This window comes from Seriola dumerili, unplaced genomic scaffold (genome assembly GCF_002260705.1).
Source record: "Seriola dumerili isolate Sdu_G_001 unplaced genomic scaffold, Sdu_1.0 BDQW01000449.1, whole genome shotgun sequence".
Classification (NCBI taxonomy): Eukaryota; Metazoa; Chordata; class Actinopteri; order Carangiformes; family Carangidae; genus Seriola; species Seriola dumerili.
The window spans coordinates 8,271,504-8,289,171 of NW_019174704.1; the positions used below are offsets into that span (position 1 = coordinate 8,271,504).

The 17,668-nt window shown below is 38.8% G+C and overlaps 1 protein-coding gene across 1 annotated transcript in view; it reads right to left on the reverse strand.

Moving 5' to 3' along the window:
• Nucleotides 1-5,196: 5,196 nt before the first annotated feature.
• Nucleotides 5,197-17,668, reverse strand: part of LOC111234569 (CXADR-like membrane protein) — a 36,879-nt gene continuing 24,407 nt past the window's right edge. The window contains exons 6-10 of the mRNA XM_022762718.1: nucleotides 14,702-14,900; nucleotides 13,355-13,522; nucleotides 12,704-12,826; nucleotides 6,082-6,223; nucleotides 5,197-5,566 (exon numbers count right to left, since the gene is read on the reverse strand). Coding sequence (XP_022618439.1) covers nucleotides 5,197-5,566; nucleotides 6,082-6,223; nucleotides 12,704-12,826; nucleotides 13,355-13,522; nucleotides 14,702-14,900 — 1,002 coding nt within the window. The remainder of the gene's footprint in view (nucleotides 5,567-6,081; nucleotides 6,224-12,703; nucleotides 12,827-13,354; nucleotides 13,523-14,701; nucleotides 14,901-17,668) is intronic.

Genomic DNA, 17,668 nt, shown 5'->3' on the forward strand with positions numbered 1-17,668 from the left:
CACTGATATCATGAAAGAGAGAAAATAGGAGAATGGTATTGTGCATATTGTACGGTGAGCTACTGTAGAGGAACTTTCATATTTACACAAAGACATTACTTTGTATTGAATGCATATAATACAAGCCCAGAATCAAATGGAGAACCAAATAGATATAATATTTATGAATTTAAAGTTTGATTTATGTAATTATTACAACTATATGGTATATGTAATGTTATATAGAATAATTTCTACATTATTATAAGCAACAGAACTTGTAGTTCAAATTTCATTTAGTATCTATAAATTTCATTTAGTATCTATAACATGCATATAACCATCATCAACATTGTTTTTATTGGGAGGTTTTACTCCATAGATTTTAAATTTACATTGTATGCATTGTAGGAACCCAAATGTGACTCATCTCGATTCCTGTTTGCTATGCCAAACAAGTACAAACTGGACTTGTACACATCCAAGCCAAAAATAGGGCAGCTGCTTGGCCGAACCAACCAGAAACAACCAACAAACACCTAACACACTGGAGGGCTTCACTTTTCACTATTCATTGCACCATAAAGCCACTGTTGTTTCCATTGATCAAGTAATGCTTGAAATGTCACCCTTTTTTGGAGCAATTACCCTAATGCAAAGATGCAAAGAAAATCAATCATGCTGCATCATATAACACTCAATGGCTGCAAGAGATACATTCAGTAATCTAAATGACCTGGCTCCACTGGCTTTAGGGGGCATTCAGGGCAGAGTTTTTTGTTGTGTAGAGCCCTCAGGTGCTGGACTTTGTCTTTGAATGATGTGCTTTTCAGCCACATTCAGAAATCAAAAGTGTTTAAAACTCACCCAAGTATTCATTGAATTTGTCATTTGATTTTTGCATCCTCACTGAAATGAGCACAATGGTGGCATGATATTATATGTTTCTTTAACAGATAAAATGAACATTTATTATTAGAGTGAACTCTAACTGGACAAATTATTGCCAACATTATAGAGATAAAATTAAATAACAGTTTTTACCATTATAAAAACAGTCAAATTCTGGTTTAGTAAAGTCGATATTAAACTGAAGTTTTATGTAGTGAACATAAACAAACCCTTGTGCTAAACAGTAGCTTAGCTTCATACAACAACAGTTAGCTTTCAACCCTTAGTTACTGGCTACTTTATTAATTATTGAGCAATCGCCACCAGCCTGAATTATTCATCCCAACACTTACAATTGCTTTACTTGAGTGTAAAAGCAGGGAAAAGGAAAAATGTAATTGTTGTTGTAACAAAAAGTGCCAGTATTTCTGGTAATCATTTATAGAATCTACAGAAGCTGACTCAAATGGCCACAATGGAGGTCAGGGTACAAAAAGTGTCAATCATGGATAGGTAAAGACATGATATTGTTTTAGGGATAAGAGCATACATTTTCAGCCAGTCTTGCCTCAAAGGCATTCATAGTGTTCACTTATGTGTTCACTTGAAAATTCATTCCTACTGTTGAACTTATGTGTTCACTTGAAAAGTGACAGAAATAGTTGTGTCAAAAATGAAGAAAAAAGCTTGACAGAAAAGTTCAAACCATCTTAATTTCTCACCTCCAAAACTGGCATATCTAGATTTCGGAAGATTGTCAGTTTATCACCTCAGGTATTTAGGGACCGATAGAAATTATCACCCTCAAGTTCCAAAATATATTTTTACTTCCAGTGCTCTGTGCTTGAAATGATGATTGATGTGTGGGTACATCTGGTAGTTTTGACAAAATTTAGAAGACATACACTGAGAGAGAACTTAATGCTTCTTTTATTACAATACTATTAAGGTTATTTGGCCATAATAACCAACAGGTTAACAAACGTAAATTGCTGTCGCATTTTCTTTTGAGGTTAAAGTTTTGTAAAATCCCAAGAATGTTCTGGAGACAGATGGAAGCCCAATAAGGCCAGAGTTATTTTCACATCATGTACTGTAAGTTAAAATCTTTCACCTCTACCTTTTAAATTTAACTAACGGTATGTCATGTATTACTTAAAATTACTTTTGTTTTTGGTATAATTTTTCCAGATGACTACAATGAAGCTAGGCTTAAACTCCCTCAGTCTGTCGATTGGAAATGATGGAGGGGACTTGCTGAAAGATTGTATGTGTTTTGGTTGTGTTTTTCATTAATCTGTGGTGCCCAACATGAATAAATAATGCACATAAATAAAGTTCTTGAAATTATTCAATGTGTTATTAGACGCAAGAACATTCTTTTCCCTAGGCAGGGAGGCACCAGGAAAGTAACATCGCCCACTGTGCCAAAGATCCCTAGGCCGTACAACACTCCTTCATTAGACCCAGGGAAGCAAAACAGCCCCAAGCTCCACCCAAGTGGCCACAGCACTCCCTAGTTTCACCTAAGTAGCCACAGCACTCCTGAGTTCCACACAAGCTAATTTTCAGTCATCTGCAAAATTAGTGTCTACATGTTAATATCACACCACAATTTCTGTCAATAGGGCGTGGGTTTAGTTTTAATGGAACAGTTTTTCAACAGTTCCATTGAAATCAAGTGGCCACATTAGCCGGTGATACAAAAAGTTAATTTCAAACCATGTGCATTTGTGTTTTAGCTGCTGTAAGGCGAAACAGTCTGACGTATGGGGCCACTGACCAAGAAACAGATTCCAGCATCAAAAGATGGCTACATCTGGCTCCAGACAGGGATGGTGACAGGAAAAGAGAATGAGGAGAAAAGAGCGTGATTAGAGTGTGAATGCTTCATGGAAGGAGGTGAGAGGAGATGAGAAGCGGGGTGAGGATGGGACTGGAAGAGATGAGGGGAAGAGAGACTGTCTCACAAATAGCATTTTAGTTTTGATTTGAAACGGGTTGATGTGAACATCAATAAATATTTGTTCATAATACAGGCATTTAATTCATTCATTGTTTATTTCATTCTTATTGTTAAAAGTTAAGCCAACAAAGTTTAATCAGTGATCTACAAAGTGATCTTGATCTGCTAGTCGGCGATCAATTGTTTTGGTAGTTCCTGATGTTGGTGATGGTGAGATGAAGCTTCATGAAGAACTGAACCATTCCAGCATTCCATGTGCTTCACCAGAAAAGTGTACTTGACACACACTAAGAAGCCTCGACGTCTCACGTAACATCACCACCTGTTGTTCAGAAAAGACACTCACTGAAAAAACTTCACTTGTGATTATTTTGATTACTTTTCTGCCTGTTTTCTGATGGGTGCAACAAGCGGAGCACTGCAACAGGCAGGAAGAATGGAGGAGAGAAGGAGAGAAGCACCATGGGAGCTTGCTCAAGAAGGTAAGCTAAATCAGGTAAAATATTGTAATACTTAGAAGTATTTATGTTGGTTCTGGTGCTTTTTGTCAAATATATTCTGTGTATGTGGCATATAGTGAAGTTAGCAAGCCTCAAACCTGGACCACGTGTGGCTATGACCTAACGTTAGCTAACTGTTAGTGCAGAGAATCACCTTTTGTTATAGTTGTATCTTAAGCTGAGCCCACTACACGCTCTGTGAGACTGTGTATCGGCCGGGGTCGTGGCTTCCCCATGGGTTTTAAGAGGTTGACCTCATGAATTCTGCTGAGGAAGCCAGCGATGTCTGCCAAAATACTGTCTTTCATCTAGCTAGAGTGAAAATACTATTATCATACGAGACGATCTAAGGTATCCATTGGTACAAAGCCAGCCATGCTAGGTTGTTGGCAAGTGGGCTAAATAATGCTTCAAAGTGAGGCTAAATTTTGGTGAGGGAAAAACTGGCAAAGCTATTTTCAAGTGAGTGCCTTGACATCTCATCATAAGATATGTGAATATAAATGGCTTCTGCAGACATGCCCACTTTATGTTAATAACATGCAGTTTGGGCAAAAACCATGCTATTTTTTGCATGCAGTATAAATGTGTTATTTTTAACCCTATCCTATAATGGTGCATTAGATTATTTCAGCATACTGTGGCCTTAAACAGTCCTGGAGCTACATAAATTGGGTATGACTGGAAAGCTGAGACACCTGTAGATCCAATAAGCCTAACTGTACTCGTGTACTCAGACCCCATAGTAGCTATTTCATTGTAGTGAGACCTTTTAGACCTTATGACACAATGAAATCATAAAATTAAATATCAAATATTAAATATTAAAAATAATTTCAGAAATAATAAATTACATCATAAAAAAACTACACTGGATTTTTAATTACACTTTAACTGCACATGTGGCACCAGGGTGGTATTTAATGGCAGATGGTTAAAAAACACATAGTCTAATCCTGACAGTATACTCAAGCTTCAGTGTTGATATATTTAAACTTCCCAGACAATAAGAAATGTTCTCCACAAGATTCCCAAATTGTCAGTGATCATGACAGGCATAATCCTAATCCTAGAATCCTAGAATTAAAAGTAGGGAATGAGATTGTCTATTATTGTCACAATCTATATCATGCCCACCTATAATATATGATAATGTAATATTTCTAACACAAATACCAAAGTGTGACCACAGTGGTCAGTGCTCTGTGATTGCTGTCCATGCCACTAGCTTCCCAAAAATAAAGCCCTGTTGTTCTGCGCTTAAAGTAGTGAAAATGGGGAGTTGCGCACATATACACATGGGCACACATACATTATTTTTCAGTGTCATTTATGTCAATGTTCATTGTGTGACATAGGTGTTGATGGATGTATGAAGTGTCTGCATAAACTCTTTTTATACGAGCACAGCCATTCAATTCAGCTATATACTGTAAGAACCTACTGTGAAACTACTTTAATCAGTTTAGTCACAGGTGCAGTTATTTTAATTTACAACTGGTGTAAAGTGGTTTATTATATGTAGGAAGGTGTTCAAGATTGTTTGATTGTTGAAAATATACTGTAGTAGATGTGAGTGCTCCCTTATTCCAGTGGTTTGTATGATCATTTCCTTCCATTACCAGCCAACTGCTGCTTCAGGTTCAGCACCCCCTTTAAAAACAATACTTATACACATGTTGTTCAGATGACAGTGAACAACACCAGAAGAGGCTTGTTCCTAGAAGAAAACTGGTGACATTTTCCATCAGACTGTGAACTCTGAATATAGCTGGATAATATACTTTTTGTCTACCTCTTGGGTTCAGCTGGCTGCCTTGTTCTTTTCCTCTCTGTGATTACAGTTTTTCTCTATTTCTTCTACACAGTCTGGAAGGCCTTGGTTTGGGCAGGGATCATAACAGGAGTGGCCCCCATGCGGGTAAGGTTCCCAGGACTCAGTTTAGGGGGAGGGCAGGGCTTGGAGTTGGAGGTACAAATAGGTGTTGAACGGGGATCAGGAGTCTTAGGAACTGTCTGATTGTAGCCAGGTGGAGACTGAGGGAAAGTGGAGGCTTGGCAGTTTTCTTTGAGGGCCACCACAGCAGGAACACAGCCTTGTTGGCCTCGAGGCCCCATGTTGTGTACCATGGACTGAGTGGAGGAGGTGTCTGAGCGAGAGCTGCCAGAGCGGGATGAGGAGATGGAGTTGGGCTTTACCAGTTTGGCTTTGGGAGCCTCTGCATCCTCCCTGAAATGAGCGGTGGTATGAATTCAAAAAGTTTCTTTGACAGATCAAATAAACATTTAGTAAAAGTGTGAAACTAAAATAACACTGGACAAATTATTGCTAACACTATACAGACAATTGTTGCAGACAATCTGTTTTAGTAAATAAGATATTAAACAGAGGTTATATCTAGTGAACATAAACAAAATCTTATGTTTTTAATGTTTAGCTGTTGACAACAAAAGTATGATAGTTTTCAACCTTTGGTTATTTGCTACTTTATTAAGGAGAAACCCTCCCCTGCCTGAATTGTTCAGTCTGACACTCAAAAATGGCTAATTGTAGGATTGCTTTAGTTGTGTGTAAAAACAAAAAAAAATACTGAGTGAAAATTTTGTTTTCCTACTTATGGAGCAATGTTGGGATTAAAGGCAGGGTGTCCCACAAGTTAGTATATAGCAATCAACATAGCTAGTTCTCTTTCTTCATAATGAAAGTGTAGGAGTTCAACTTAACCCCTGAGCTCTATTGTATACCTGATTTCATTTGGAGTGTCTTCTTCTTCATATTTCTTCATCTCCTTTTTGTGACACACCAGCCAGATGATGAGGATGATGATGAGGACACCAAAGGACACACCAACCACTGCCCCTGCTGCTACACCCATTCCCCTTACATCTACAAACAAGTGAACACACAAAAAATACATAATGCACACAGAAACACATATTCACTTGTGTAAGAAACAGTAAATTGGAAAAAAATGAGTTTAAAAGATCACACTGAAATACAATTTCCAATGTGTTCTTTTAATGATATTAAAGAGTAAAATAATTATGAATAATGCTTTCCCTAATTCAGAATTGTGAATACTACAACCTTTCCATGTTTTCACAAGTCCTCATGTCCCTCAAGCATGAACGGCTGAGCATGCTAGGAGTTGGAGTCTATGGGGGCAGCCTTTGGCGCTTTGTTCTTTGTTCAGAGGGCTGAAGACAAAAATCAGGCAGAACAGGCCTGTCTTTGTCTGACCACATGTTCAGGCAGAACACAATTCTATTCTATCCAACGACACCCCCCACCAGGCCAACAACAGGCCAAAAAAGATTTTATTTTAAATACCAAATATCATAGATTTTTTATTCATATGGAAATGATCATAAGCATTTGGGAGCCTCTGAGGTGCGCTGTCGGCCTTCCTCTCTGTGCCTCCCCGATGGCCTCCCCCCTCTCCCACTCAGAGGCTGTCTAGCTGGCTCTGTCATAACTAGTAAACAAACCCATGTCTTTTTGAATGAATGCTGCACTGCAATGTAATGATGGACTGGACCTGAGAAATGCTGGACTTCGTCTTCATCGATTCTTCTCCCAGGATTCTCAAAGATATAGTAAGCTTATGATATTTCATATTTTCTCATGTAACCGCAATGTGGCTGTATTTGGCTGATTGCTTTCACTGTCAATAAGTTCCAACCTAACGTTACAATGTGTTCACGATCAGTATTATGATTGTGGTTGAACTTTGAACCTAACTTAATGCTATTTAAGAAATCAGCTAACATTAGCTAGCCAATCAATATCATGACGAACGAACTCATTTAATAATCTTGTGCGTTCAAATAAACTTGTGCGTGAAAAATAATCTAGACAATGTCCCACAATCCTATTAGGTTTAGGATCAATTACGGTAATTAACATGCGCATGGCTAAAAGCTAAAAGAAGCTAAAAGAAGCTCAAAAAGAATAAGCTAAAAGCAGGGAAAGGACAACACGATATTTCAAAATTTTTCTCCAAAACACGGCAGCCAAACCAAAGTACAGGTGAGGAAGAAGGGAGAGGGACAGATGTGGAGGAAGAAATGAAAGGAGATGGGAGGGAAATGAGAGGGGCAGAGGGTGGTGGGGACAGCAATAATTGTGAAGATAATATAAATATACTGACTTTCTTAATTGACATAATCTTCATTTATAGGAATGTTCTGTTGCATATTCCATCAGAATAAGCAGGCTTTCAAAAGATGATCATCCCAAAGTATGTTCATTGAGGTCCCCTCTCAGATGTACAGGAAAGATGTCCTGGATGCCAACATGGGGTCAGACCACCATACTGCAGCCTTTCAGGCCCACACAACTTTGGTTGAAGGTAACATTTAATCTAATGATTTGATTTCAGTGATATAATTTGACAATATATGCCTATAATGATTTTTAATGTGAAACTGATGTTTGTTGGCCTACTTTGCTCATTGTCTAGGTTTCTCTGTCACAGCAGCCTTTGAGCCAGTGCTGATTGTCAAACATGAGGCTGTGGTGGGTGCTTTCAAATGTCAAATCAATCAAAGAGAAATCTTCACTTTTGGTAGGTGAAAACCGACCTCTGGAACAGGCTAAAGGGAGAGCACTTTGGAGCCTGTATGAAAATATCAATAAATGGGCCGCCTGTGGGAAACTTTCCATACTATGGATGCCATAGTGAAATTTTTCTCCAAGCCGAGGAAGATCAAGTGCAGCAAACAGCCATGCACACTATGTTCATAATAAAGGAGTTTTTCGAGTTATTCTCACTGTTACGGCCGCCACTCTGGCCATTTTTGTTGTGTTTAATTTTCCTGTCTGCCAGGCTGCCTGCCGAGCTGCCTGCTCCGTCCAACCAGATGCTCCACCCTCTCTGGCCTGATCGGTGCGGCCTGTTTGCAGCTGGCCAATCCCTGCCGCCCAATCAGGAACCACCAGCTATAAAACTCCGGCCAGCCTGTCAGTCAAGGCGGCTGACTGTTGGTGGCAGCTCGCCTTGTTGTATTGTTAGAGCTGGTGAATTTAAGATAGTGAAAAATAACAGCTATTGTTAGCTTGTTTTGTGTTTAGTCCTGCCTGTGTATTCCTTAAAACCTGGAAGTGGGGCCAGGGTTAGACTCTGAAATACTGACTACACTACTGATTTCTCCACCTGTTCACACTACTTTTGTTAGACACACTAGGTGCAGGGTTGCTGCTTCTGTTGTGTTTTTTGGTTAGTTTTTGGTTCTTAGTTAGCTTTAGTAGTCAGCTTTTGTTTTCCTTTTACCGTGAATTAGTTAGATAAGAAAGTATTAGCTCATAGAGAGTCCTCCTTTTTTGATTTGAACAGCACCCACCGGCCCCTTTCCTTGGTTTTATTTGTCCCCGTTAACCTTTACCTCCACGAATTTATGTTGCAATAAACAACTCTACACCTGTCAACAACTGTTTTTTGTGTTGCTTCCCTTTCCCCTGTGAGCCGGGTTGTGATCACTTTCTTTTAAGTGTTTTACATGGAAATAACCAACGAAAAAAAAATTGCATCATGCTAAAAAGGAATGAGCAAAACTTTGGTATGCGCACATAGTCTCTATCAGCTTTTGCCAGAGGGATGATGTTGACAATGACAACGACGACGACGACAATGATGATGATGATGATGATGAAAACCAAGTTGCAGTTGACATGGCACAAAGTGGACTGGCATACAGGGATCACTTTGTCAATATGCACTTTGGGTAAATTATCACATTTGCACACAGATCAGTCAAGACACAAATTGTTGGCTATTAAAGTTTATTCTGAGTTAAGTTTTTTTTCCTTTTTTCAATCTGGAGGCTGTAATACTCAATCTTTAACTTGAGGAGCCTCTCTTTTGCCTCAAGAACATCTTCTGCTTCTTTAACACTCTTATCTCCAACCTCATATTCTGCTACAGCAGGGGTGATGGGCCAGCACCAGCAGCAGGAGGGAGAGGAGAGGCAGGAGCTGAGAAAGGTGCTTGGGAGGACCAGATGCCGGAAGGGGAAGAGGAGCTGCTGGAGGAAAGGGAGCTGGGAGGGGAGCAGCTGGAGGAAGGGGAGCCGAAAGGGGGAGAGCAGCAGGATCAGGGTCTTGATTTGCCCTAAGGGACAGAGATAATAAAACATTAACTTGTGACCACTTATATTTCATTGGTGGTTTCTTGTTATGCCAGTATTGTTATTTGATGGCTTTCATAAACAATCACAACAAAATTCTTTGTCAGGATTGCAATCATTACATACATACCCATGCATCTCCACAACTAATTGCATTGCAGGATCAATGCACCCCTCCAGGCCCGTTAAGCTTGTGTGTGATTCGCCTAGGACACTCACTGGGCTGCAGGGGATTAATAAAGTATTTCTGATTCTGATTCTGATTCTGATATATACCATGGAGGCAGTTGGGGGTAGTGCCTTAGGTGCCGAGCCTCCCCCTTACCCAACAAATGCATGAATGTTTTTATTAACTACTGATATAACTACCAGTAGTTCATAATACTACATGTGTGGCCTACATGTGAAAATATATAAGTGAAAATAACAAAAAAAAGTTTGCCATGTGTGTAATTGAAATCAATCAAGCTATGTTATTAGTCTTACCTGTTGCAGAATGCTGCAATCTGCTCTTGGTTGAGCTTGTAGCACGTGCCACCTCTTCTCTCAGTCATCAGCTTTCCCCTGGATGAGTAGGAATGCTGCGTTTATGTTGAAGCTTATTTGTTGCCACGCTTCGCGTTTTGTTTTCGATGTAACGCCGGTGCCAAATTTTCCTTTTATAATATGCCGTTTTTCGAACACCAATTGTGCAAGGAGCAGCAACTGGTGTTGTGTCCAGTTTGGTTTTTGTCATAATGGGTCTACCACCATTATTATGAAGCTACTTAACTACCATTTTGTTAATTATTTTATGTGCTGCCAGACTTGTTGGCTAATAGGCTAATAGGTTTAGTTAGATAATCTATGTCAAGTGAGTTTTTCTTTTCTCCAGTGAGTGAATTGAAGTTTTTATTATAAAAGTAAATTCTCCCGGGTCTACAAAAAACTATCATACAGATGCATTTTGGAGAATGCACTACTTTTGTAAGCCGCACACAATCACAATCTATTATTATTTAATTTGTATTATTTTATTTCTTAGAGCATTTTTTATTATTACTGTTGGATGTTGTTCATGCGTTTTCACTGGCACACACTGGTCTTTCATTAACCAATCGCTGTGGTTCCTGTAAGTGAGCTTGTCGATGAAAATTGACGTCAGCCATAGCAATGGAGTTGCACTCTTGGGATAAGAATTTTCACTTGTCTCAGCAGCTTTGTGAATAGATAGATAGATAGATAGATAGATAGGTAGATAGATAGATAGATAGATAGATACTTTGTTAATCCTTTAATAGTTAATAATAAATAAATATTTAATAGTAATAGGACATAGGCGAAAACCTTTAGTTGAAAACGTTTAGTTAAAAACTTTTAGTGCAGCTTAGGAGTACTCTTAGCGGTAAAATAAAATGCTTTCTGAATACGGGCCCTGATCTCCAGCTTTGTTATGGCCTTTGCTGTACCATTGAGAGCCGGTTGTCTTAGGGAGGCCTGGGCCTGTGTGAGAGGAACCTGGCCAATATGCATAGATATCCTATCAATTCCAGATAAAGATTAATTCAAATTAAAGTCTCACACAGACTGCACTACTCTAAAACTGAACTTAGTAAGATATTTGAATCAGTTTCTCTTATGTGTGACAGATGTGGCACTGCTGAAGGATTACTATCACACTTATTGTCCAGTACTAGGTCATTTCTGGTGAAATATGTTTAATTGGCTTTCTAAACAATATGGAACTAACATTCAGCCAGATTATACCATGGCACGATTTGGCTGTTCTGATAGGACTAGGGCTCTTCCCTCCCATCATAAGCAGGCTTTTAAAGCAGGCATGGTTGTAGCTAAAAAAATAATATTACTAGTCTCAATTGCCCCCATATTTCAATAGGTGGCCCAGTGAAATGCTTTCCATTATTAAGATGGAACAGATGTGTTATAACAAACATAACTTACAAAATGTTTTCCTGAAGGTGTGGAAGCCATTTTTGACTATGCTTGATGAGACATAACTACATAATCTATGAGCCTTGCTGCTATATTGTATCTGTCCTCTGAATAAGATCTGTCTTATATCATCAATACTTTGCTCTTGGGATTTCTCAGTATGAATCCCTTGTCTCTTTATCAACTTGTGTAATTGTACTCAGCGCTTTGTCTATTGTGTTTAATGTGTGTGTGCTTGTTCCAATGAAAGAAAATCAGGAATAAAATAATACAAAAAAACCCTACGAAATCCTCAATGAGTCAATTACTGCTGGGTCACGTTATCCTTTACTGACATGAACATACCTATCGTAGTTTATCGTGATTAAGTCCCACGTACACCATTCCACTGTATTAACCCATCAACTAAAGATAGTCCTCAAAAAATTATGATGAGGATGAACTGACTAGATTTGGTTTATGATTCAATATGATATCTCAAGAACGCTTTGCAGGAATTTCTTCAAATATGGCACAGACATTCATTTGGATTCAAGGAAGAACTGATTTGATGTTGGTGATTAAAGGTCAAAGGTCATGATCAGTGTGACATCACATCCGTCCCAGTCTTGTAAACATAATATATCAGCTAGGCTTAGAGAGAATTTCATTACATTTGGCACAAATGACCAATTGAACTCAAGCATAAACGTATAAGAATTTAGTGGTCAAAGGTAAAAGTTCGAATTATGACACAATTTAACACAAATGCCATGGTGACATCATAATGTTCTACAAACATACTTATCACTATTATTCAAAATTATAACTCAGGAAGAGAAGCACAAGTGACCAGTTTTCCTGCAGCTTGACTAGTTGGTGGAGGCATACAACTGCAATTCTAGTTACAAAATTAAACTACATATTTGCAAGCAATTTCTAAAGATTCACATCTTCCAAATGAAACCAATTAACTTGGGGCTGAAAGCCACAGGTGGGATATGGGACATCTGAAATTGAGGGATGGACATTGTTGGTTGGTAAGAAAATATACAATATTCCTGGCCCCAGCCATTAAATTTCTCGTGACCAATTAACTGAAGATTGTGGGACAGCAATGTAATTCAGTTAACCGATTTTTCGTACTGGTTCTAAAATATTACTTAAGTCAGTCACATATAGTAAGTGTGGCAAATTAAGGTGAGTGATGGTTTCAGTGAGGGACTAGAGGAACTGTGTGTGAAAATCACTTCTGAGAAAACGTGCAATCAAGTGGTGCAGATTTTATGCCCATGCAGTGTTCAGTGATCAGCAAAGGTTGTCCACTCACAGTGCATCTTAACCTCCACCGTGCAGCTTTCTTCTCCTACATCGTTGCTGGCTGTGCATTTGTAGACTCCAGTGCTGTCCTTTGTCAAGTTCCTCAATGTCACAATTTCTGGGTTTTTCAAGTCTTTGAGTTACAACAAAGAAAACAGAGTGTATTCTTGTCTTATTTTGGGGTTTCAAACTAAACTAGAAAATAATTCAATAATTCTCCCAAATGCTTTGTGCAAGCTGAAATTTATTTCATTGTCAACTTATGAAACTGTATGTGTGCTTAACAGTGATCAGAAAGAGAAGAAAAAGAATAAGAATATTGAAATAATAATGTCAAAGATCTGAAGGTATGACCACACATTAACACATTTCTTGAACGGACTCCCTGTCCACTCTGGCTGGATGACAAAGAGAGACACCCAACTGATAAATCACAACTCTATCACTGCTACAAATCTGTTCAAGTCACGTGTGGTTACACCCTGCTTAGTGTCTTTTATTCTTAATGGTCTTCTTTTTTGCTGTAACATCTTGTTAGTTTTGAATTCTTAGATTTTAAACTTTGAACAAAAAAATAAAAAAAATAACTCTTGGTCTTGGTCTAATCTTGGCCACTCGAGTATCTTGGTAGACAAATACTCCAATATATGAGTTGACTTACCTATCATGGCCAATGGAGGCAGCTTGCCAACATACTTGACTTTGTCCAGTACCCTCTCCCACTTGTAGTGAATAGGATCAGAGCCATCCGCAGACTTGCAGCTCATCTTAACATCACCTCCCTCCAGAAGTTTGCCCTCCAACCAGCACTGTGGCTTGGATGGCTTCACTGCGGATAGACAAAAACAGATATCTTCACGTTTTATCTGTGGTGGCAGACGTCTATCAATAGTTACTGGAAAGGGGAACTGTTTGCTCCAGAACTCATCAATCCACAACCACAATCGCGTACACAAGAGATGTGAGGTGTTTGTGTTGCTCTATAAAAAGTAGGATTTGGTAATAGTCGCTTGCGTCTATCTGCATATATATCGTCTGTCATCGAGCACTTGTGTTCAAATAAACTATACTCTGAACTGGCAAGACTGTCTCAAGAATTACCTTTAAACTACTACATATCCTCACCCACCAGTTTTTCCACTGAAGATTGATGCTCTCTGTGCTAACAAGGGCTGAGCAGATTTTTGCTGCAGTACATCCTTGTGTAAAATAGCAGGCAGCTGACTGGAGAAGCAGTTAGCAGATATACTTTGCTTTAGACAAAGTATATGTACGTGTATATGTGGTACATTATACAGGAAACATAAACTTGGCAGATTTAATATTCTATAATGTTTCTTTGATCCACAGGGTTGGTTTTGCAAGTAAGGAGGAAGAAGAGAGGTTTGGTAAGCCCAAAGCACGCTTGACATCTAACTTGACATCTAGCTTGACATCTAGCTAGAAGAGCTAGAAAAAGAAGCCAGAAAAGCAAGAACACTTGTGTACAACCACTATTCTGAGTGCCAATGTGGTGCAACAGGGAATGGAATTGCACTGCTGTAAGAACTGACTTGATTCTTAACCATGTTAAGGTCCAGCTTGCCTCTTGGAAAAGGAATGGCTTCCTCAGTAGACCGGAGGATGAACAAATAAATAATTGGGTGCTAAAATCTGCTGGGGTTTGTTAATCTAAAGAGGTGTTTACTCTTATTGTGGCACTGTACGCATTATAGGCATGCTAGCTTTGATCAGAAATGTGCAGAAATACTAACTGATGTGTTCTTTCCTTGTACACAATTAACCATTTTTTCTAGTTAACTCAAAGAGACAGAAAACCACAGAAGTGGGGACTACAATTAATTCCAGTTCACTCTTTCATATCCTATTAGTATTTGAATGAGAGCTCCAGAGATGACATCATGGTTATGAATTTTCAAACACACTTTCAGAATACCACAGTATGCTGTAGGACACTTCAAGTTCAAATGTGTTTTCTCTCTGTCTATGGCTTCTGTCAACCACTTACCCAGCACTATGAGGCTGATTGTGCTCCAGTGGTATTGTACACCAGTTTTGACCTTGCAGCTGTACTCTCCTGAGTCTGTCAGAGACAAGTCACTGATCAGCAGAGAGGCATCGCCTTTTAAATAGTCTCCAGCAAAGGCTACTCGGCCATGCTCTGCTTCATCTGGGTCAAAAACCCGTCCAGCAAAGTAGGTGATCACCTGTTGGGGAAAATGAAATTGGTGGATAGGTTTGCGATGGGTTAACAAGGTAAGGCATATACAGTAAGTGAAACAATATGGAACATCTCTATGACAACTACCAACTAGAAAATTCTGCATTTTCTGAAGAAAGTGCATGTGATTGCTGCAGTCTGCTATAATTTGCTGCTGCCACTCTTTTTACTGATGTATACAAAAGGGTGTTATTGTGGTCAAAGCAAGGGACATGACCATGAAAGAGAAAATATAGGTATAAAGATATCAGTGTTGGTCATATGTAATATTGATATCACGCCACACAGTGGTGCCATCACACCAAATTTATGACTATGTGAAGCACTGAATCAAGGGCCACATGTCTATCAAACAGTTTTTGAGATATTAATTATTTTATGCACTCCTTAAAGATAAATTAGGAACTCAGTAATTACAAATAACAACAATCTGTTTCTTAATATGTACATTCACATGTGCTTTCAGAATATATTATTATATTGCAGCAATGACTCCGGCGTAATTGGGATTCAAACCAGCAATCCGCTGCTCAGGGCATGTGCCTGCTGCTGAATTTACATTTATTTTGTGTCTGTAATGCAAAGCATTGAAGGCATATGTAACAATCCTGTATATTTATTTGAATTTGTATGAATTCTGAGTCATTCACACTATTGTTATCCAAAACTTTATTAGTGTGAATGCTGATCACATCAAATCATCTTTTTTATTCTGCCCCTTTTTTGGCATCTAGCATCTACTTTTCTTATTTCTAATATTTATATTTTTTGAAATATTAAGCTTTTTGTGTTATTTTCTGCTAGACAATGTTCAAATTTTTGAAAACTTCAGCATCTTTGAACTTCAACTACTTCAGAATAGTTTCAGCTACAGACTTCTGTAGCGCTAACGCCATAATTTAGAATTTACTCTCGTTGAAATGGGGCACCAGTCCTCTGGAAGGACAACAATAAATTACTTCATTGATAAATGTATCAATCTCATATCAGAAGCCATGACTTCTCGATTCAATGGATCTCCAGTCTCTACGTCAAAAGAATACAACAGGACAACAACTGGGTGTAAATAAAGGAGTTTATTAACTAAACTACTATCTACAGAGTAAATGCAAGGTGTAATAATCATAAAGATGAAAATAATAATGAAATGAGCAGTGTGATGAGTTGGCAATGGTGGGATAGAATATGTTATGGCTATACACTGTGGCTATGCAGCTAATGATACTACGTCTACAAATGATATTTGATTATTAAATATTGCTATATTTCAACATCAACCCAGTCATGAGCAGAGTGTTAAGACCGGCCTATTGTGAGTTGTGCTGTAGCTGAAGACCCTCGGCTGGAACCAAGGATCTAGGTGGATTCTCCTGGAGGCCGTATGCCATTATCACGGTGATGGATTCTAACGGTGTGTCAGCAATTAAGCTCTGGTGGAGTTTGCCTGGAGACTCTGTCTCGGGCACTCTTGATTTCTGGTCGGCGTCTCTGCAGGCGGTCGTGCAGATGTGTTATTTGCTGGTGTCTCTTGTGGGTTGATGAGAAATAAACTCTAATGCTCTTCACTTTGGCTTTAGAGGAGACTGGCGTTGACCAGATGACTCTGAAGTTGTCAAAAAGCTTCAAAAAGGAAAACTTGATAATAATTAAAAGTTACAAAATTACTCTGAGGCACTTCTGTTGTTTTGTTCGGTTGGTCTTGACTTGGCTTATAAAAGTAAAAGATTGTGCGTGTAGACAAAATAATGTTACTTGGAGCCTGTGGCAAAGAAATAACAAAGGAGGCGGACAAAACGATCAAGTGCAAAAATGGCTAAGAGCTATGAGTCTGTGGTGAGCAGCTTAGAGCTAGGAGTTTACATGGCTACAGAGCCGGGCTTTGAGCCGGGACTCTGAGCTTTGAGCAAAGTTCTCAGCTTCTAGTTTTCTGCATCGTTTTCTAGCTCTACCTTTCTGCTTCTAGCATTGTTGCTCTCTTCTCTTCTCTTAGCCTCTCTTGTCTTAGCCATGTGTGAATTGATCACGACTGTTTTATCCCCTGGGGGCTGGCGCACGTTTCAGGGGCGTCACCCGTCTTCTCCTTTGTTTCAAATTGGAGAACAGAGTAATTTCCACGGAACTTTTGAAATTTTAATTTTAAGTTTACCTATAAACTCGCACATCCATCTTCCACCGTGACCACAAAACATTAAATGAAATAACATATAAACCTAATGGCACTAATAATGGCAGAGAGGAGTAATAGGAGTGTTGATTTCATATTACATCCTTCAAACCTGGAATTAATCATAATACAAGTGGTTAACTGATCAAACAACAACAATATAAACATTTCCCAAAGCTAATAGTCTATAAATGTGGATTACACAGCAGTTCTTTGACTGTAATAATAATAATAATAGGGACATTCTGGATGTCATGTAGTGTGTGTTACCTTGTGTGAAGGATGCTGACAGTATGGTCACATGAAGGACATTGTCTTAAAATCTACATGTTACATTTCAAACATTCTATAGGATAGATGTTTGGGATTAAACTATTGCATAGGAACATCTCATGAGTTACAGAACAGCTAGATATTTAATTTTACATTCTTCCTCAGATCTGTGTCTGTGAAGAGAGTTCTGCTGGTCACTACCCAGGATTGGAATATGGGTTGTAGTTTATGACTCTTATCTAGAGAGGGACAGAGGAAGGGAGATGGGTGTGTTCGTGCGTGTGTGTGTGTGTTCATGCATGGCACCGAGAGGACAG